The following is a 23,015-nucleotide window of genomic DNA, read 5'->3' as shown; positions in this document are numbered from 1 at the left end:
AGAAGTTTATTGCTTGTCAAATTCTCACTGTCTCCTTTAAGTTTTATTGCCAATTAACAGTATTTTTAATTCTGCTCAGTCTCCCCACTTGTCAGCTACATATTAATTTTGTCTGCAATCCATCATGTGTCAGAACCCCAGTCAGTGGGTCAGGGAGTTTGCCCACCAATTCAATACTCGGGACTCAAGAAGAAAGGACGGGACTAGGCACAGGATGCAGCCATTGAGTTGAGACCAGATGTTAAGTGACATTGTCTCTTTTTCTCAGAGCAGAATCCCCTTGACTCTGGAGTCCCAACAATGGATTATTCTTTTCTTCCCAACATAACCAAAGATAAATTTTAACCCTGGCATCCTTATCTTTAGAGACAGGGGCCTGGAGAGGGGAGTCAGTGGGAACTGTGAGATTTGAAACATCTGACTCTCACTCCCCTGTTTCCTTTTCCTTTGGTTTGACCTTGTTCCCCCTCCCCTTTTCCCCCTTGTCCCTGGAACACGTATGCATGTCTCCATACGCACCCTGGGTGAGATAGGATTGGATGTTAGATTGTGAGCTCATCCACCCTAGGTGTACGTGGGGACAGTCCTTTTCAAGATTACTATAAAAGCCTAGAGGATTGGGCATATCTTTGAATTGGGTTTTGCCCGTCCTCATGAGGATGTAATAAATCTGTCTCTGCTTGTCTTGGTGGTCTCCTCGAGTTATTTGGGTAAACTGAGGCAGTTTGCTCCATACAAGGGGAAGCACTGAAAGTAAACTTTAGCTGCCAAGTGTGGCAATAAATTGGATTTAATAATAAATAAAACTTCTATATTTAAAAGTATTATTCCCTTTTAACTTACTAGTAACAACTGGGAGAAGAAAAAGTGCTGCCACTGACGCAAACATTTTTAGAGATTTCCTTCCTTCCTTCCTTCCTTCCTTCCTTCCTTCCTTCCTTCCTTCCTTCCTTCCGAGAGACATAGGGATATGACCCTCCACTGAGATGGAAAGTGCCCCCCCCCTCAGCCTAGTGATCTGATCTCAAAGTCTTAAAGCCCTTTAGAGCCCCTTATTTCTCTCTATTTTTTCTCTAGAGAGAGGCAATAATGGGAAGCTACTATCCCCCTTTCTAAATATAGGCATATCAACTTAAAAATTGTTTCAAAGAGTCTGCACCAAGACATTACGTAGACATGATAAATTTGTTGCAGAAACAGAAAATGTTGCAAAATAATTTTTCGCTGAACATTCCAGGAGAATGATTTATTGCTGAACCCAATTACCGCATTTTGCTCAAATTAGATGTCTGTAAAAAGTATAAAAACTGCTTGATTTCTAATCCCAGTGTGTTACATCTCCTGGTTGTCCCAGTGAGTGTGGTGCACCTTTCTTTCGAAAGAAATAAAATCAATGCTTTGGCCTCCTTTCTCCTCGAGTTTCTATTACAGGAGTCAGTGGGTGTCCTTCCCATCCCACTCACTTCCTCCCTTCCTCCCTTCCTCCCTTCCTCCCTCCCTCCCTCCCTCCCTTCCTTCCTTCCTTCCTTCCTTCCTTCCTTCCTTCCTTCCTTCCTTCCTTCCTTCCTTCCTTCCTTCCTTCCTTCCTTCCTTCCTTCCTTCCTTCCTTCCTTCCTTCCTTCCTTCCTCCCTCCCACCTTCCTTCCTTCCTTCCTCCCTCCCACCTTCCTTCCTTCCTTCTTTCCTTCCTTCTTTCCTTCCTTCCTACCTCCCTTCCTTCATACCTCCCTTCCTTCCTTTTTTTTTCTAAAGCTTCCCTTTTGCACCGTTTTAAGAAGCTACACAAGTCAAGTAAAACAAGCATTTAAGTGCTTTTTCGGCGATAGGTACGATGTTAAGTGATGGGGATATTAAAAGGGGCAAAAACAGTTTCTGCCTTTAAGAAGCTTTCATTCTAATGAAAGGAGACGACATGCAAACAATTATGTACAAAGGCACATACAGAATAAATTGGAGATCCCTACGGGGAACCAAAATAGGCTTCTTGCAGAAGGTGGAATTGAAGGAAGCCAGGAGACAAGGATAAAGAGGGAGAGTATTCCAGGCGTGGGAGACAGCCAATGAAAATGAGCGTAGTGCATTTCTTTATGGTCACACCAGCACTGCCCAGAATCCTTTTCTCCATGGCAAGCAGATTTTTCTTGATTTTGCTCCTCCTGGCTTTGCCGCATTAGAGACGTATCACTTCTCAGCACCGCCACCTATAGAGCAGAGGCCGCAATCGAACCGGCTCCTACGTCCCCGCCCCTTTCCTCCCTCTCCAGGCTACGTCATTCAGGTCCACAGCCTCGAGGTCTCGCTGCGCGCCCTGCGCTCTCGCCGGGCGTGGTGGCGCGCGCCTGTAGTCCTAGCTACTCGGGAGGCTGAGGCTGGAGGATCGCTTGAGCCCAGGAGTTCTGGGCTGCCGTGTGCTATGCCGATCGGGTGTCCGCACTAAGTTCGGCATCAATATGGTGACCCCCTGGGAACTGGGGACCACCAGGTTGCCTAAGGAGGGGTGAACCGGCCCAGGTCGGAAACGGAGCAGGTCAAAACTCCCGTGCCGATCAGTAGTGGGATCGCGCCTGTGAATAGCCACTGTACTCCAGCCTGGGCAAGATAGTGAGACGCGGTCTCCTTTTTATAATTTTTGCAGTAAGTGCGTTTCTATAAATCACTCGAGCATGAAACAAAAAGGAAAAAAAAAGATTCAGCGAAACGTTGAGCTCATCACTCAAAGGATGTTTAAAACGAACCCCCCGCGTGCAGAGTTGTTGTATGAATTCTGCTCCTAAATGACAATGAGAAAAGTTACGTTTCTCTTTGTTAAAATTGACAACACAACTTGAAAAACAGAGCAACCGTCCGCGCGAAGGCTTTGCTCTGCACTGCCCCCTGCTGGATATTTCGCAAAATTATCAAGAAACATAAAGCAAAGAATTTTTTGTACCAGCAGGAGTCGCTAAGACTTCAGTTTAGAAAGCGTGTGTAAAATAAGAAAAAGAAAGAAAGGCGGCAGGATCGACTGCTCTCCCTGAATTTAGTCAGGATATTCGTCCGGGACGATAGGTTAGTAGATCAGAGATTTTCTGTCTCTAACTTAAGGAACAAGAGATACACAATACCACAGCCGACTTGGACGTGCGCTTCGATGAATTTTGGGTCTGCTGGTTCGCCGTCAGTTTGATTACTGCGCCTGCGTGCGGCGGTGAGCGGCTCAGAGTATTATCAGTGCTGGCGGACCTGAGGAGGAGCTGGGTAGGAAGTGGAGCCGCTCAGGATCTTTCACCATGAAGACTCGGTTCAGCTCCGTAGATATCTGCGCCATCCTCTCCGAGTTCAATGCCAGGTAGGCGGGGGCAACCCGGGTCGTGCCCTGTGGGGAACTGAGAGAGACCTACAATGGTCCCACTTACCTGAGGTCTCCTCTCCCTTTCCTTCTAATTCCAGGCCCCTCTCGGGCGAAGCGGGGCTTCGGGGTTGGGGGGAGCGTGTGGCCGACCACCCCGGGGATGGGGATGGGCGGAAAGTCGAGGATTGGCCGTCTGTGAGCTTATGAAACCTTGGGCCGACCTGGAATGAGCTTCTTCCCTCTTGGAAGTTATCAGTGGCTATCATCCACCGGCCGTAACTCCCTTGCGGGTACCGAGAGTCTCTAAAAGCCCTTTTAAATCTTAAAACCATTCTGTTAATGTGAGCGGAGCCTCAGCTGGGCTCCGAGGGTGGACCTCCTGACCCATACTGTTTGCACGTATGGCCACATGGCTAAGCTAACCTCTCAGTGATAGCAGGCAGCTATCTCTAACACTTAGGTTAAATTTAACCTTATGTGTTAACACTTGATTCTGTAACAATACAGATGGTTAAATCTGTTATTTGGAGATGAAATTACAGATCCTGTCTAAAGAGAAATTTAAATAAGTGGGAATCATCATTACCATTATTATTTTATACTAGACCTCTCCTAATACAGTCAAAAATCAGTGTCCCCTGTGACACTTGATTCACATTGATTTGAGGATAAGGATTCTTAAATCTAGGATGTAAGAATAGTTAGTATTAGGATTGAACCTGGTCGTGGAGTCCTTTTCTATTCCTTTTAGCTATTCTTGTATCTGAGATTTCTTTATCCTCAAGTCATTGTGAATAAAGCGTCACATGGCAGCCAAAAAAAAAATCTGATTTTTGACTGTATCAGGAGAGGCATAGTGTTAAAAAAAATGAGAAGAAAGGGTATAGTTCTGAGTTTGACGTTTTAGGAAAAACATTGACTTAGCTTGTTTGAGTCTAGAGGATAACAACCAAGATGGAACAGACTGGAAACCGCATCATATGCGGATCAGTTGAAGAAACTGGGATGTTCCGCACAGCCAGAGGGGAGGAGGATATATATTTCTTCATATATTTGAAGGACTTTCATTTGGAATAGAAATTGGACCCTAGGGAGGCAGGAGGGATGAGTGGAAGTTAGGGATTAGCAGATTTCAGTTTACTAGAAGAAAAGATTTCTGGTAGGGGAGTCCAGAAGTGAAATGGACAGCTTCAGGCAGTCTTCCAGCTGGGTGAAAACTTGCAAGAGATGTTGTAAAGCTAACTCTTTCAGGTATAGTTTGACCTAGATGACCTGAGAGCTGTTCTGAATGAGATTCTTAATTTCTCTCTCAAATCCTACCTCTGTGAATTTATGCAAATTACTTAATCTGTTTAGCTCTGTTTCCTCATCTATGAAATTAGGGGATTGGATTAGATCTATGAATCTATGTTTGTTATTGATGCAACCTATATTTTACCATGTGTACTATTTTTCTCAGTCCTGCAAAGTATGATTTGTTAACATATTTTCTTTTGCCTTACAGCTTGTTAGGAATGAGAGTACACAATATTTATGATGTGGATAATAAGACATACCTTATACGCCTTCAAAAGTAAGAGTATTTTATATTTTTTACTTGTTCTGATTATTTAAATCTGAGGTTGTTAATTTTTTTGCCTTAATTTTTTTCATGATTATTCTTGGCAAATATTATTTTTAAGTTCTTTTTTTTCTTTTTTTTCACAGACCAGACTTAAAAGTTACACTTTTACTTGAATCTGGTATACGAATTCACACAACAGAGTTTGAATGGCCAAAGAATATGATGCCATCTAGCTTTGCCATGAAGGTAACTTTCACTTGGTCAGGAGAAGCTAAATTTTAAAACTTCATTCTACTCATATAGTTTGTATTCAGTTTATACCTGTGTGGTTTTCCTTTTTTTTTTTTTTTTGGTGTTACTGAAACAAAGATATACTTCCCAAATTTACTTAATTTTTCTTAACCTCATTTTTTTCATCTTTAGAGTACAGGGGTAGAATTTAATTCCTGGTAAATTTCTAGGATGTATTATTAAATGGATAAGTACTGAAAATCCAGACAAGGAAGTGGTATTCACAAAGGGACAAGTCTTGTCAGACTAGCTTCATTTCCTTTTTTTGACAGGTTGCATATGAAAGGAATTCAATTCAATAAATATATGTTAAGCACTTGCTGTATACGAAGGTGATACAAAGGCAGTGAAATGAAATACTATGTCCTTTTATGTTCTACTGAGGAGATAGAACTTATACACATGTATACTAGGTTATTTTAGTAGGGAGAACAGTCACATTGAGGGAGTCTGGGAAGGGTTCCCAGAGTAGTTGCCAACTAAGTTCAGCCTTGAAGGAAGAAAAGGATTCTGAAAGGTATAGTTGAGAAGGCATTTTAGGCATGAGGAGCAATCTGTGTAGATTCATGAAGGATTGAGTGTGGAAAACAATGAGTAGTCCTGTTTGACTAGAGTATAGTGTTCATGAAGGGAAGTAGTGTGAAATAAGCGTGGAAAGATAGGCGACACCTGGGTTGTGGAAGGCCCTCAATATCAGATTGAAGAGCTTGCATTTTATCCTGTAGGCAGTGAGGAGTCATAACCCCAGGTAGCATTGTGAATGGAGAAAGGGGGATGGATTTGTAAGCCGCTGTGAAATTGGTGAGATGTTATAGTAGGGGGTAAAACTGATAAGATTCTATAATAGGGGGATCACAGGGAGGGAACACTTCCAAGCCACAAGCACCAAACCGTGTTGTTTCTAGTCAATCATTCATTCCCCACTTCTTCCTTACTGGAAACTTGGGCTTCTCCCTAGGAATCACTATAGGTCCTGATAGGAGAACTTTTACCTTAATCTTGCCCGGAATTAACCTCTACTTCATTTCCTATCCACCAACTCTAATCCAAACCCTAATGGACTTCAACTTGTGAAGCTGATTTTTTGAACGTCAAGTATGAAAGTTCGTATTTATTTCTACTAAATTTCATATTATCAAATTCAACTTTCATATTTGGTGTTCCAAAAATCAGCTTCACAAGTTGAAGTTGAGACATGGCTACACATTAGTTCATGTGAAAAATATCTGGGGAATTTTAGTGGACTACAAGCTCAGTGGGAGTTAACAGTTTGATATGGCAGCCAAGAAAGTTAATGCAGTGTTAGGCTACATATAGAGACTCACAGTGTCCAGCACTAATAAGATGTGAATCCCTTTGTATTTTGCCATGATTAGACTGTATCTGGAGTATTATGGTTAGTTCTAGGCACTACATTATAGGAAGAACATTAATCAGCTGGAGAACATGCAGAAGTGGGCAGCCAAAATATACAAGGGCCTTGAGATCATGCAATTTGATGATCTGTTGGAGGAATTGAATTAATAAATGAATGAAAAGGTATTTATTAAGTGGTTACTATGTGCTAGATACTGTTCTAAGTGCTAGGGATTCACATTTTTAATTCTCTCAAATAAAAGGAAGCAGCTACTAACAGGAGAGTAGTGGCTAGGGAAGAGTGTTTTGTTGTAGAAAGTCATAGGGATGATGAATTGAAACATAGACTGTTCTATTATAGACATACCTTTTCCAGAAGCAGTGGTGGTTGATATGATTGTTGTTGGCAGAGCAAGAGGTGGAATGTCAGGAGGTACATATGTAACAGCATGGCTGGTAGATGACATGGGTGAAGCATTGTCAGAGTCCTGGACATGACTAGTTGAAGATGTTTAGGCATGAGAAGAACCACAGGGGAACATAATAGCCATTTACAAGTATCTGAATAACTGTCACTTTGTGGGGGAGAATAGACTTCTACTCTTCCCCAGAATGCAGAATCAGAGTCACTGGGTTATAATGGCTTTCTCACTTAAAGTTATCCAGATGTAGAATGGACTACTATGGGAAGTACTTTCCCCAGAGGTCTTCAGAGACTTGAAGACTACTTGTCAGGTATGTCATAGAAAGGATTCTTGTTCAGGGAGATTTAAGTTCCCTAGGCGTATTGATTCTACTTCCGTAACATTTCCCCTTATATCCTATGACCTTTTCTTTATCAACCTGGCTTATTGAAAAAGATTCTTGATTTGTCTCTGCTTCAAGTTTCTTCCCGTGTGGGTCATTCTTCATGCAGCTGCCAAAATAGTTTTCCTATGGCACAGGTTCACCTGTGCTAAAGAATCTTTAGTGATTCCCTATTGCCTTTTGGAGAAAAAATACTAATTCTTCAGCCTGGCCTTTAAAACCTTCCACAATCTGGCTCTTGCCTGCCTTTTTCAGCCTTAATTTTACATTAGTCTATTTTTGCATCCAAACTGGATCACTAGCTATTCCCCAACTCAACTTCCATCTGCTATCCCCATGCCTTTGCACAAGTTGTCCCTTATGCCTTTAGGATCTTGAGCTTCCTTCAAAGCTTAGGTCAGTTGCCAAATTCTAGGTAAGCCTTTCCTGATTTCCACCCCTATCCCTTACCAACAAATTGTGAGTGTTTTCTCCTCATATTACCTTGTGTTTGTACATCATGTATTGTATAGCCCCAATAGATTTGGGGATAGGGATAGCTTAATTTTTTGATCATATAAGATAATAAATTTAAAATTATTTTTAGGCATATGTAAACATGAGCTTTTATGATTATTTTTATTATTATATCTTTGTACCTCTAGTAATTTACATATAACAGATGCTTAATAAGTAGTTATTGGATTCAGTTTTAAAGAATGAATATAAGTATACTTACCAAATTCCAATCCAACAATAAGTGACTTAGAAGTTCAGTTTTATTATACAAATGACTTTCCCCCCTTTTTCTGCTTAGTGCCGAAAGCATTTGAAGAGTCGAAGATTAGTCAGTGTAAAACAGCTTGGTGTGGATCGGATTGTAGATTTTCAGTTTGGAAGTGATGAAGCTGCCTATCATTTAATCATTGAGCTTTATGATAAGGTAAGTTGAAAACTTTTTTTCCTTCTGAAAAATTAAAACGATTATGTCATGTATTCAACATTTATTTCCTATAGTGTGAAACAGTGTTGAGGAGTCCTTTTTTGTCAGTGACCTACAGGAAAAAATTACGGTCCAGAAAAAAAAAACACAGTGAAAGGCCACAAAAATTAAATAACTGTACAGTGTCTGGTGGTCAGATTTCAGGCAGTCCTCAATTGTCTAAAATAGTAGACTCCAAATGGTGGGTCATGGTCTAATCCCAAAAAGTGTGTGATCAGTTGGAGGCTCAGAAGGTGGATCACACCAGGTTGTGCTGGAGCCAGTTCATACTGGCTCTAGAGAGCCAATTTAAAAATTTTCATTGTGTGCATTTACATCTTGGAAATTGGAAAACAATATAAATCAAAACTTGATTTATTGTTTTATTGATTGTATTGACTTAAACTGATAGAAAAATGTTAATGCAGATTAAACTTAAAAGTGTGTCATGCTTACATTTGGGAGAGGGGAGAAGTTAGTTGTTAAACATTTACCAGCACACTGCTGGCTCCTGCCTTTCCAGGTAGCCCATTGTGAGACTTGTCTCCAACATAACTACACCTGTCTGTATCCCTTAACAGTCTCCACTCTGCCCTCTCTACTTTGTAAACTCCCAACCTACTCCCTTCTTTGCTAGGTGTTTATAACTTGATCACAGCTTGGCCATCTGAAACAAGTGCATAAGTGCTATTGAGAAAGTATCCCTTTCCATCCAGCATACCCATTCCTGCTCCCCAGATGACATTGTAGCTATTGCAGGCAATTGTTGGAGGGTAGGCTCTGTTTACTGGTGCTAAACCAGTGAGAATGCTTTACTGCCTCCTTTTTTTTTTTTTTTTGCACAGGAGGAGCAGGGATTGATGTGTTGTGTCAGACTGCAAATTTCTAATTTCATTATCTTTTTCTAAAATGTGCTTCTGTTCCAAACTTTCCTATTACTATCAAGAGCACCACCATCCTTTTAGTCTCCTAGGTTCATAACCTTGGGGTCATCTTTGACTTTTTATTCTTCCTCACTCTACATGTTCAGTTGACAATCTTGGTTGTTTCTACCTCCATGTCTCTTGCATTTGTTCACTTTTCCCTACTCACACAGCCTAGTTTAGGTCTTCATTACCTCTTACTTGGATTTACAGTAGCATTATAATTGGCTTCTCTGCCTCAGTTTTCTTCCCTCTTCTAGTATATCCTCCATGCAACTGCCAAATTGATTTTCTTAAAGCATAGGTTTTCCATGCTCCTACTCAGTAAATCCCAGTGGTTCCCTGTTGACTTCAGGATAAAATCTTATTTCATTTTAATTGCATCTTTTATATATTTCTATTTTGTGTTTTATAATATATATTTATTAGCATAGTGATATATAAACAGGTAAACACATATATATTAAAATTTCATGCTCAGAAATTTTTTACACATGAATTATGATTTTTAAAAAATTGGAGATCACAGGTCTAAAACAGATGTGGAACAAGAGACAAGACCTGAGATGTGAAAAAAAGAGTTCTTGCTCTTTAAGAGAGTTGTAACATTAAAATAAACAAAAGAAGAAAGTTATAAAATTATATTCCTAAATCTATTATTTCTTAGCTCCACTTTTTTTTACTTGTGTCTCATTTTGGCCGTCTCCTAGAGAGTTAGACCTGTCCAAAACTTTCCATTTTGGGAATTCATGGTTTGTATCCTTCATACTTTCTATCAAGGCACCAGGGGTCTAATATCAGTGACAAAATGATATGAAAGTTCTGAGTCATGTTTGAGTTCTGCAAAAAATTTGATTATGAATCACAAAGGATGCATATGAAAGGCTATTTCTTTATTACTGTAAATTTAACATATACAGCTTCTAATATGTAAAGTATGGTGTCAATCACAAAATCTTAAAGTTTGATTGAAAATAAAAATATGCTTTTTAAACAAAATACCATATTTGGTCTATGTCCCTTTCTAAATCTGTTTTTGTCTGTAAAAAGCTCCATCTTTGTTAAATTTAGAGTAGGCCTCTGATTTTGTCATTCTAGGGATTCCCAAAAGGAAACTTTGTTTGTCAATATAAATATGCAGCTGGTCTGCAACTTGAGTTTTAGAGAGCTGCTTCCTATACTAAGATGTTAAGTGTGGTCAGCATGGATCAGAGGTGGGGTTTGAAACTCTTACTATTCCAGGGGTTTCCAACATTTTTTGTTTTTCAACAAAAAACCCGCATTCTTCTAAGTGTCTGTTATTTGACAGTTTCTGCTAATGACACTAAATACACTCCAGTAAGTGAAGGCAGCAGCAACTAATAGCTATTTTACAGTGTTGCCTTTATGTTGTGATTTCCAGGAATGCATTGTATGTTAAGTAGGGACCTGTAGTGCCTTTAAATCATCCTTAGTGCCATTGCTCCTGAAAGTTAAGTGGTATATGACATTAGTGTCATAGGGATTAAAATCACATGCAGTTAAAATCACAAAGTAGATGCCTGTTTGTACTCAAATGTTTCTTCAAATATACGCACATACATACATACACACACACACACACACACACACACACACACACACACACACACATTTGTCTCCTACAAGCTCAAGAGTCATTTTGGCAGTTCTGGCTTGTATCTTGTTATAAATAACAGAAAGCTTTTAAGAGTACCTGTGTTTTTGTCAATGTAGAGAACTGTCAGCAATGCAGATTGGTTTTGTAAGTTATAGTGCTTTCAGTGGGTTTCAAACTGAAGCTCTTTATAGTTTCCACAATCAGATTATTAAGGGTTGGTTTGGGGTTTTTGTTTTCGGCATTTTATTTATTTTTGTTTTGTTTTAATGTAATAAACATTTGTATTTATCATTTGGGGTTCCATTTTTTATCTCTCCTTCCCCTCCTCCACTCCTCCCTCCAGGAGCTGATAAGCAATCATATATGGATTATGTAAAACATTACCATATTAGTAATTTTGTATAAGAAAACTTGAATAAATGAAAAAAATGAAAGAAAGTGAAAAATAGCATGCTTCAGTCTCTGTTCCATCTAAATCAATTCTTTCTTTGAAGGTGGATAGTATGTTTCATCAATAGTCCTTTATATAGTCTTGGATCATTGTATGGTTGAGAAAAGTCAAGTCATTCGCAGTTCTTCATCAGACAGTTTTGTTGTCTCTTTACACAATGTTCTCTTGGTTCTCACTTCACTATACATCATTTCATACATGTCTTTCCAGGCCTTTCTGAAATCATCCTGCTTGTCATTTCTTATAGCACAATAATATTCCATCACCATCACATACCACAGTTTGTTTAGCCATTCTCCAATTGATGGGCATTCCTTTGATTTCCAGTTCTTAGCCACCACAAAAAAGAGCTACTATAAATATTTTTGTACAAATGGGTCTTTTTCTCTTTTGGGGGATATCTTTGGGATATAAACCTAGCAGTGGTATTGCTCTATCAAAGGGTCTACACAGTTCTGTAGCCCTTTGGGCATAGTTCCAAATTGCTCTCCAGAATGGTTGGCTCTTTTCACAACTCCAACAACAGTGGATTAGCATTCCAGCTTTCCCACATCCCCTCCAACATCCAATATTTTCCATTTTTGTTATATTTGCCACTCTGATAGGTGTGAGGTGATACCTTAGAGTTGTTATAATTTGCATTTCTCTGATCAGTAGTGATCTAGAGAATTTTTTCATATGATTATAGATAGCTTAGATTTTTTTTTAATGCTAATAAAGTGTATTAAAATATCGATTCCTTTCAACTGAGCTTAAACTTCAAGGAAGCCATCCATAAGAAGAGAGTCCATGCACAAAAATATTTATAGCGGTATTTCCTATGATAGTCAAAAGTTGGAAACAAAATAAATGCACATCAGTTGGGAGCATAGATAAACAAAGTGTGGTACATGAGTGAAATGGTACACCACCGTACTGGAAGAAATTATGAACACAAAGAATCATGGAAAGATCTGAGCAAACTGATGCAGTTGAAATAAGCAGAAAAAAGAAACCAATATATACAACTATAAAATGTAAAAATAAATAACCACACAAAACTGAATATTGCAAAATTATAAAGATTAAGCATGGCCCAAAAGAAGAGATAGGAGAATATATAGTTACTCCACATTCCACAAGCTTTACACATTGGACATCTTTTTTTCAGCATTTTTTGGTATATTGATCAGTTATACTGATTTTCCCTCTTATGTTACTTTAATTTTTGTCTTTAAAATATTATTTATTTAATTCAGTTGTTCTTTGGGAGAGAAAAAGTGAGAGATACTTGGAGAAATTATGGCGATATCCACAAATATATCAATAATTTTTAAGAATGAAGTGAGTAGGGCAGCTAGGTGGCGCAGTGGATAGAGCACCGGCCCTGGATTCAGGAGGACCTGAGTTCAAATCCGACCTCAGACACTACACACTTAGCTGTGTGACCCTGGGCAAGTCACTTAACCCTAATTGCCTCACCCAAAAAAAAAAAAAAAAGAATGAAGTGAGTGGAAATGAAATGGAGCCATCAATTGTACATAGTATTCTCAAGAAATTTGACCACAGAAAAAGAGAGTTTTGGTATGAGCAAGGATATATTATTTTTTTGTTTTGTTTTTTATAGTATACTTTTTTTTCATAAAAGTATTTTTTAATTTTCCAGTTACATGACTCTACATAGTTTTCAGCTTGGATTTCTTTATCTGAAAACTGTCTGTTCATATCTTTTTTTTTTTTTTTTAGTGAGGCAATTGGGGTTAAGTGACTTGCCCAGGGTCACACAGCTAGTAAGTGTTAAGTGTCTGAGGCCGGATTTGAACTCAGGTACTCCTGACTCCAGGGCCGGTGCTCTATCCACTGCGCCATCTAGCTGCCCCCTGTTCATATCTTTTGACCATTTATCAACTGTATTTTTATAAATTTGACTCAGTTCTCTATATATATTAAGGGATATTAAGGAAATAAGCTAGAGAAGGTATTTGGATTTTCTGTTTTTAAACTTAATTGATTAAAGCTCTTTGAAGATTCCTTTTTTTCCTCTCCTTGATGCAATATTGAGAAAAATACTAAGCTACAGATTGTTTTTAAATTTTTATTTCAGGGGAATATTGTTCTTACCAACTATGAATACCTAATTTTAAATATCTTGAGGTTTCGAAGTGATGAAGCTGATGATGTAAAGTTTGCTGTTCGAGAAAAGTATCCAGTTGATCATGCAAGGGTAATGGAACCATTACTTTCATTGGAAAGGTAATTAATGCTTTATTTATAATAAGTATACTGTATTTTGCTAGAGAAATGAAATTATATCTGTCTTAATATTATGATTTGAAATGTTTGGGTCGATTTTCACTTAGATAAATTAGGTCTAATAACATTGTCTAAAATGATAATTAAACTTAGTATGTCTGTTATATACATATGTGGCCATTTCAAGTAAACCCTATTTGGGGGTTGCAAACTAAAAACATTTAGCCACATTTTTTATTACTTCATGAGTTGGTGGTAGTTTCCTCTCAAAATGAGGGGAAGGTGAATATTTCTGGTTGTTTTGTGGAAAAATTAGTATCTTGGATATAAGAGAAATTATAGGTTAGACCATTGACACTGAGGAAAGATGCAGTTTATATAACACGCTCATAGCTATTGGTTCATGAAGTTTTTGTGATGACAGACTCCTTCACTAATGAAAATTTTGGTAAAATGTTTACAGCGAAATCTTTTAAAACAATTTAAATATATCTTCTAATGATAACAACAAAAAATTGATTTTAAAAATATTGCATTTGTTGATCAGTTTTATTCTAACAGTATCCACCAGTTTACTTCAGTAGAAACAAAGTGTGTGATTGTTAGCAGTAAGCATTTTAAAATTAAAAACAATATTAAATGATTGGATGCAATAGCTCACTTTATAAGTTGTTTCATAACAGTGCATATTGCCCTTTGTTTATATAAGCCAATATGTTGGAAGATTGTTATAATTTTTCATGTTTTATTTGTTAAAAACTAGAATTTTGTTTTAAAACTTCATGTGTAGGGGCAGCTAGGTGGCACAGTGGATAGAGCACCGGCCCTGGAGTCAGGATTACCTGAGTTCAAATCCGGCCTCAGACACTTAACACTTACTAGCTGTGTGACCCTGGGCAAGTCACTTAACCCCAATTGCCTCACTAAAAAAAAAAAAACCAAACAAAGTGTGGTTTTTTTTAAATACCTTTGTGATTTTTGCCTGAACTATGGAACTATTTTTAGAAATATTCTTGGGGCAGCTAGGTGACGTAGTGGATAGAGCACCGGCCCTGGATTCAGGAGGACCTGAGTTCAAATCCGGCCTCAGACACTTTACACTTACTAGCTGTGTGACCCTAGGCAAGTCACTTAACCCCAATTGCATCACCAAAAAGAAAAAAAAGAAATATTCTTACATAATGTACTTTATACATTAGGATCACTGGAAGTAAACTTATATTTGAAATAGCTAGGATCATATTGACGTTTGTTCTGTATTTGGGATTGGTATTGAATCTAAATTTGCAGATGTTTGTTTTATCAGAATTGTCATGATAAAAACATCCATTTTTGTCTCTTTAAACTTCATCATCTTCCCTAAATACTCAGACATTTGCATAAAAATTTAATAGTTAAAAAGCAACCTGAAGAATACAAAGACAAATTAGTTTATGCCTATTTCAGCCAAAGTTATTCAGTGCTGTTTTATTTTTAGTTTCAAATTCTGTCCTTCCTTGAACCCCTTCCCCATCCATTGAGAAGGCAAGAAATACAATACCCATTACACATATGAAGTCATACAAGACATGGCATTGGCCATGTTCACTACTACTACCAAAATAAAAAGTAAAAAGAAAGAGAAAAAATATGCTTCAGTCTGTACTCAGTCCATTAGTTCTCTATTTGGAGGTGGAGAGCAATTTATAACATGAGCCCTTTGAAATTCTATTCAGTCATCATATTGAACAGAATTACTGAATTTTTCAAAGTTGATTATCTTTGTAATATTGTTGTTACTGTGTAGATTGTGCTCCTGATTCTGCTCACTTCACTTTGCATCAGTTTATATAAGTTTTCCCATGTTTTTCTTAAACCATTCCTTTAATCACTATAATTTTTATAATATTACATTTAAAGAAGTCAGCCGATTGTGCTGTAGATATTACCGGGTTTTATCAATAATGGTTTCTTATTGGTCCAGAATAAAATATTGTCATGATCAATTTTAACTGTTCTCTACATTAGCTAAGTGCATAAATCATGTGGGATCAACAAAGAAAATGAAATGAAGAGCAAAGTAATTCTGCGTGTCTGCCACCATAATTTTTTTCTTTGTAGAATCCTGAGGTTGTATAGAAGAGAATTTGAGAAATGATGGACTAGAACATTTTTGTAATTGAATTTTTGCTAGAAAAAGCTGCTTGACATAATAATGGCTTTATTAAGTGACTAATTAGATAAATACATATATACACATACACAGTGGTGTGAAGACATCACAGGGAACAATGTACATCATTTTATTTCTTCTCTTAAAGTAATTTTTTCCAGATAATGTAGCTCTAAGCAAATTAAAATGGTAATTCTAATTTTTTCATAGATTAACTGAAATAATATCCAGTGCACCCAAAGGAGAACAATTAAAGAGGATTCTTAACCCCTTTCTCCGTGAGTAATGCTATGTATTACAATGTATTATTAGTAACATAAGCAATTTAGGATGTCTTTTTAAAAAACACTTTGATTTGTTATTTATTGTAAAAATCTAAACCAGCATGCTTGAGAACATTCCATTCAGCAAACATTTATTGAAATAGAAATGAAATATGTGCTGGAGGCAAGACCATCTGTAAAACATTGAAGGATTATATTAAAAGGTATCGTAAAGAGAAGAAAGGAAAAAATCACAAATAACATATTTCCCACAAAAAAGGCCAATGAGAGGATGTCATTTACTGTATCTAGGGCCATCCCTAGTCATCTTGACTTTTGTCTTGCCAATGGATTTCAGTGACTCTGGAAGAGAGAAGCTGACAACTTTGCACAACTCTGTCTCACAAGCAAGTTAAGGCATCATCTATGATGTCAGTGGTCCACTTTAGAAAAGAAGGAGAAATAACAACAATAACTCTACATGCCTACTTTCTTATCTTTATGCAGTATTTACAAAAAAGAAAAATTCTTGTTTTTCTTCAGTCGTTTTTCAGTCATGTCTGACTCTTTGTGACCCTGTTTGGGGTTTTCTTGGCAAAGAAACTAGAGTGGTTTGCTGTTTCTTTCTCCAGCTCATTTTACAGATGAGGAAACTGAGGCAAACAGGGTTGAGTGACTTGCCCAGGGTCACACAACCAGTGTCTGAGCCCAGATTTGAACTCAGAAAGATGCATCTTCCTGATTCCAGACTTGGAACTCTGTCTACTATACCACCTAGCTACTACCAAAAAAATCTGCTACACTGGTATAAAGAGATAGCTTTATAAAAAGTATGAGAAGGAAACAGGCAACCTTTCATAGATGATTTTCAGCATCTTTACAGTCACACAGTTGACAACAAGCAGAGATTACTAACATTCAGTCAACAAGCATTTATTAAGCACCTACTATGTCCCAGACATTGTGCTAGACAAAAATAAAACATTCTCTGCCCTTAAGGAGCTTATGTGCTATCAAGGGGGGAAAAGCAAATATATACAAAATATATGTAAAGTAAATGCATGGTGATTTGGGAGGGGACTTGCACTGAGGGGAAGAGAGAATGCCTAAGGAAAGGCTTTTTGTAGGATGTAGCACTTAAGGTGAGCTTTGAAGGAAGTAAGAGATTCTTTTTTTTGTCTGTGGGGCAATGAGGGTTAAGTGACTTGCCCAGGGTCACACAGCTAGTAGATGTCAAGTGTCTGAGGCCAGATTTGAACTCAGGTCTTCCTGAATCCAGGGCCAGTACTCTATACACTGCACCATCTAGCTGCCCCCAAGAAATTCTAAAAACACATATGAGGAGTGGAGAGAATTCAAGGTATGGGACACAGACAGCATGGTGATGGGAGATGGAATGTCATGTGTCAGGGACAGTAAGAAGACCAGTGTGGCTAGGATGTATAGTCTTAAAAGGGGAGTAATGTATAATAAGTCTGGAAAGGTATCAGTTAACCAACAAATATTTATTAAATAATTACTATATGCCAGGAATTAATTATATTAAGCACTGAGAATACAAAAAGAGCAAAGCAATCTCTGCCCTTTATGGAGCTTAAATACTAATTGGGAGAGATAAATAAATACTGTGTAAATACATACTCATACATAAATACTCATAAGATATGTGCAGTATGGATAGAAAGTAACCTTAGAAGGGAAGGCACTTCCCAATAAAAGCAGGGGTGAAACAGGGATGTCCATCATCACCTCTATTATTTAATATTGTACTAGAAATGTTAGCTTTGGCAATCAGAGAAGAAAAAGGATTTAAAGGAATTAGAATAGGTAAGGAGGAAACAAAACTATCACTCTTTGTAGATGATATGATGGTATACTCGGAGAATCCTAGAGAATCAACTCAAAAATTACTTGAAACAATTAACAACTTTAGCAAAGTAGCAGGATATAAAATAAATCCACATAAATCATCAGCACTTCTATACATGACCAACAAAGTCCAGCAGCAAGAGATAGAAAGAGAAATTCCATTTAAAGTAACGGTAGACAATATAAAATACTTGGGAGTCTACTTACCAAGACAAACCCAGGAACTCTATGAACACAGTTACAAAACACTTTTCACACAAATCAAAATAATTGGAAAGATATCAATTGCTCATGGATAGGACAAGCTAATATAATAAAAATGAAACTACCTAAAAATTATTTTATAGAGCTAGAAAAAATAATAACAAAATTCATCTGGAAAAACAAAAGGTCAAGAATATCAAGGGAAATAATGAAAAAAAAATGCACAGGAAGATGGGTTAGCTGTACCAAATCTGAAGCTCTACTATAAAGCAGCAGTCATCAAAACTCTTTGGTACTGGCTAAGAAATAGGTAAAAAGAAGATAGAGTAAATGTCATGGGAAGGAAGTGGGACAGAGGGAAATAGTTATGATGATTGATTATAATGGCAAAACGTATGGTACCTACTTTGCTGGGCTTTTATGAAGAAAATTCTCTGTCAAGCTTAAGGTGCTATATAAAGGTTATGATGAATAGGATACTATCAGAAAAACCTGGAAAGACCTACATAAACTGAAGCAGAGTGAAATGTACTGTATACAAAATAACAGCAATAGTGGGGAATGATCTTCTGGGAAGCATGTGGTTATTATCAGCAAGGCAGTGATCTAATATAACCCTGAAAGACTTATGAAGATTGCAGCCCATCTGCAGAGAAAGAACGGATAGTATCTGAAAACAGATGGAAACACGTTTTAAAATTTTTTTTTTCATTTCCTCTTTGACAATTACTTAATCTGAAGTTTTGGGTTTTTTGACTGTTTTCTCTCACAACTAGCTAATATGGGAATTTTTCCATGACTACTCATGTATAACTTATTTTGAATTGCTTGAGCTCTTGTGGGTGAGGGATGGGAATGGAGTGGGGAAGAGAAGTTGGAACACAAAGTTTTTTAAAATTTGATGTTAAAATTTTGTTTTTACATATATTTTGGAAAATAAAATTCTATTCAAAAATGGGAAAAAAAAGAAATAAAGTGGAGGATCAATGGAATAGGCTAGGCACAGGAGACACAGTAGTAAATGACATTAGTAATATACTGTTTGATAAACCCAAAGACTCCAGCTTCTGGGAGAGGGATTCAGTATTTGACAAAAACTGCTGGGAAAACTGGAAGATAGTATGGCAGAAATTAGGCATAGACCAACATCTTACACCTTATACTAAACTAAAGTCAAAATGGGTACATGATTTAGACATAAGAGGTGATACCATAGATAAATTAGGAGAGGATGGAATAGTCTACCTTTCAGATCTTTGGAAAGGAGAACAGTTTATGACCAAACAAGACTGAGAATATTATGAAATACAAAATGGATGATTTTTATTACATTAAATTTAAAAGTTTCTGTACAAACAGAAGCAATGCATCCAAAATTAGAAGGGAGCTGGCAAACAATTTTTATGGCCAGTACTTCTGATAAAGGTCTCATTTCTAAAATATATAGGGAACTAAATCAAATTTATAGGAGTCCAAGTCATTCCCCAATTGAGAAATGATCAAAGGATATGAACAGGCAGTTTTCAGATGAAGAAATTAAAGCTATTTATTGCCATATGAAAAAATGCTCTAAATCACTATTGATTAGAGAAATGCAAAATTAAAACAACTCTGAGGTACCACCTGACACCTATCAGATTTGGCTAATATGACAAAAAAGGAAAATAATAAATGTTGGAGAAGCTGTGGAGAAATTGGAACTCTAATGCATTGTTGGTGGAGCTGTGAACTGATCCAACCATTCTGGAGAGTGATTTGGAATTATGGCCAAAGGGCTATAAAGCTGTGCATAACCTTTGACCCAGAAATGCCACTTTTGGGTCTTTTTCTCAAAGACATCATAAAAAAGGGAAAAGCACCCACATGTACAAAAATATAGCTGCTCTTTTTGTGGTGGCAAGGAATTGGAAATTGAGGGGCTGTCCATCAAATGGGGAATGGCTGAACAAGTTGTGGTATATGAATGTAATGGAATTCTATTGTGCTGTAAGAAACGATGAGCAGAAAGAGTTCAGAGAAACCTGGAGGGACTTGCATGAACTGATGATGAGTGAGATGAGCAGAACCATAAGAACATTGTACATGGTATCATCAACATTATGTGTTGATCAACTGTGATAGACTAGATTCTTCTCACCAATCCAATGATACAAGAAAGTTCCAAAGGGCTCTCCAAATCCAGAAAAAAAAAAAAGAACTGGAATATGGATGCTGATTGAACCATACTATTTCTTTTGTTTTTGGTGCTGTTGTTTTTCTTTTTTGGTGTTTTTCCTTTTTGCTCTTATTCTTCTAACATGACTAATGCAGAAATATGTTTAATGTTATACATATACATACACACACACACACACACACACACACATATAAAACCTATATCAGATTGCCTGCTGTCTAGGGGAGGGAGGGAGAAGAATTTGAAATTGGAAATCTTATGGAAACATGTGACTGGAACATAATAAAATACTTTTATTCAAAAAAAATAAAAAGAAGAGAAGGCACTAGTGCAACTAGGGGAGGGAAGACAGGGAAGAGATTCCTTGCAAAAGATGCTGTTTGATCTGAGTCTTTAAGGAATTCAGGGAAACTAAGTGGTATAATGAGGAAGAAGAGCATTCAGTGCAATGACACAGAGATGGGAGATGGAGCATCATGTGAGAAGAACAACAGATAGACCAGTGTGGCTGAATTTGAGAAGGTATGTGGAAGAAGACTGAAAAAATAGGAAAAAAAGGAAGGAACCAGGTTGTGAGGAGTTTTACATGCCAAACCAAGGAGTTTATATTTTATCCTGAATGTAATAGGGGCTATTGGAGCTTACTGGGTATTGGGTATTATGGTCAGGTCTACACTTTAAGTAGCTATGTGGAGGGTAGATTAGAATTGGGAGAGATGTCAGGGAAACCACTTAGAGGGTTATTGAAATAGGACCTGAAGTAGATTTGAGGCTGCGTGAGTGGAGAAAATGGGACAAAAGTGATGATGTGGAGGTAAAAATGACAGTATTTGCCATCTGATTTGATAGATGGAATGAGTAAGAGTGAAGAGTCAAAAGTGATACCAAAATTTTGAACCTGGGACTAGGTGGATGATGTAATATGATATAGTACTATAGTAATTCAGAAGAAGGGGTGAATTTGGGAGTAATGCCACTGAGTTCTGTTTTAGACATTTTGAGTTTGAGATGCCCTAAGGGCTATCCAGTTCAAAATGTCTAATGAGCAGTTGGTAATGTGGAAATAGAGTTCAAGGACTGGATATATAGATCTGAGAATCATAAGCATAGGGGTGGTAATTGAATCCATGGGAAATAATGAAATTAGTGAGTGAGATAGGATAGAAGAAAAAGAAGAGGGCCCTGGACAGAACCTTGGGGGAAACCCATAGATAATTGGTGGAATGTAAATGAAGATCCAGTAAAAGAGACTGAGAAAGAGCATCAGATAAGTGGGAGAACCGAGGGAGAGTAGTGTCGCAAAAAATTCAGAAATTTCAGAGGGTTCAAAGATACTAGTATTGTGGCACAAACAAAACCATATCTGTTTAGTAGGCAGATCGAGTTTATTTCTCACAGTTTTGAAACTGGGAGATTCATTACCTTTTCAGACAATGGATCCTAAAATGTTGATGAATTTAATTAATAAATCAACAAATATTTATTAAGTACATACATTGTGCTAGTCACTGAGGATAAAAGTATAGAGAATGAAGCAATCCGTATTTGAAAGAACCTTACATTCTCATTGAGGAAACAAGTATGTATATAGATATGTATATCACCAAAACAAATAAATACAAAATAGCTAATTACAAGGTGATTTGGAGGAAAGGACACAAGCAGTTAGGCATATTAAGAAAGGTTTCATGAGGCAGATAGTGCTTGAGCTGCATCTTAAAGGAAGAGCGGGACTCTGTGGGGTAGAGGTAAGGATGGCGTGTTCTCCAGGCATGGGGGATGGCCAATGCAAAGAGGCAAAGAGAAGTGTCCCTTGAGGAATAGAGAGAAGCCCAGATTAGCTGGATTCAAATAGGTCAAAAAGTTAAGTTGGGACCAGGTTGTGAAGGGCTATGAATGCTTGACACAGATATTTATATTTTATTTTAGAGACAATAGGAAGCCATTGGAGTTGACTGAATAAAAGAATTCCATGGTGAGACCTTTGCGGCAGCATGTAGGATAGACTGCACTTGTGAGAGACTTATGGCAGACCAATTAGGAAACTTGTTGCAGTTATTTAGGCAAGATGTGATGAGGGCCTGAACCAAGGTGGTAATTGTGTAAATGGAGAGAAGGGGTTTTCCAACCCCTGCTTCATCCTCAACTTCTTGCTCTTGACCCATTTATCCAATCAGTTGCCACATCTTGCTATTCCTATCACCATAATATCTCCTGCACTCATCCTCTTCTTACTATTCACAAAGCCAATACCTTAGTTCATGCCCCCATCACCTCTTACCTGGAGTATCGAAATGGCCTCTCAGTTGGTCTTCGTCTCAAGTTTTTACCCCAGTCTATCCTCTATATAGGTACCAAAGTGATCTGAGTATGTCACTCCCCTACTCAGTCAACTTCAGTGGTTCCCTGCTGCCTCAAGGATAAAATTTAAACTCCTCTGTTTGGCTTTTAAAGCCCTTCACAAACTGGTTCTGAACTACCTTTTTATCCCCATTATATTACTCCTCTTCCCCATATTGTGTGGTCTAACCAAGCTCCCTTCTTGCTATTCTTCACACCCAGCACACCAACTCCCATCTCTGCCTTTGCCTTGGCTGTCCCCCAGACTGGAATATTCTCCTTATCTCTGCCTTATAGAATCATGTTCTTCAAGATTTAGCTCAAGTACCACATAAATGAAGCCTTTCCTGATGCCCTCAACTGCTAGAACCCTCCCTCCCTAAATTATCTTGTACTACTTCTGCATATGCTTATATTTGTACATTTTGTCTCTTCTGATGGAATTTAGACTTTTGGAGAACAGGGACCATTTCATGT

General features: G+C 37.7%; 1 protein-coding gene across 4 annotated transcripts in view; it reads left to right on the top strand.

The window, feature by feature from the left end:
- Positions 1–3,172: 3,172 nt before the first annotated feature.
- NEMF (nuclear export mediator factor) overlaps positions 3,173–23,015 on the top strand; it is a 64,694-nt gene continuing 44,851 nt past the window's right edge. For all 4 annotated transcript variants that reach the window (XM_043981635.1, XM_043981633.1, XM_043981634.1 and 1 more), the window contains exons 1-6: positions 3,173–3,328; positions 4,836–4,904; positions 5,039–5,141; positions 8,146–8,271; positions 13,386–13,534; positions 15,897–15,964. In XM_043981635.1, coding sequence (XP_043837570.1) covers positions 3,270–3,328; positions 4,836–4,904; positions 5,039–5,141; positions 8,146–8,271; positions 13,386–13,534; positions 15,897–15,964 — 574 coding nt within the window. In that variant the 5' untranslated portion in view covers positions 3,173–3,269. The remainder of the gene's footprint in view (positions 3,329–4,835; positions 4,905–5,038; positions 5,142–8,145; positions 8,272–13,385; positions 13,535–15,896; positions 15,965–23,015) is intronic.

This window comes from Dromiciops gliroides, chromosome 2, assembly GCF_019393635.1.
Source record: "Dromiciops gliroides isolate mDroGli1 chromosome 2, mDroGli1.pri, whole genome shotgun sequence".
In the NCBI taxonomy this organism is placed as follows: domain Eukaryota; kingdom Metazoa; phylum Chordata; class Mammalia; order Microbiotheria; family Microbiotheriidae; genus Dromiciops; species Dromiciops gliroides.
The sequence above is the reverse complement of the archived record's forward strand: the minus strand, read 5'-3'. Positions and strand labels throughout refer to the sequence as shown.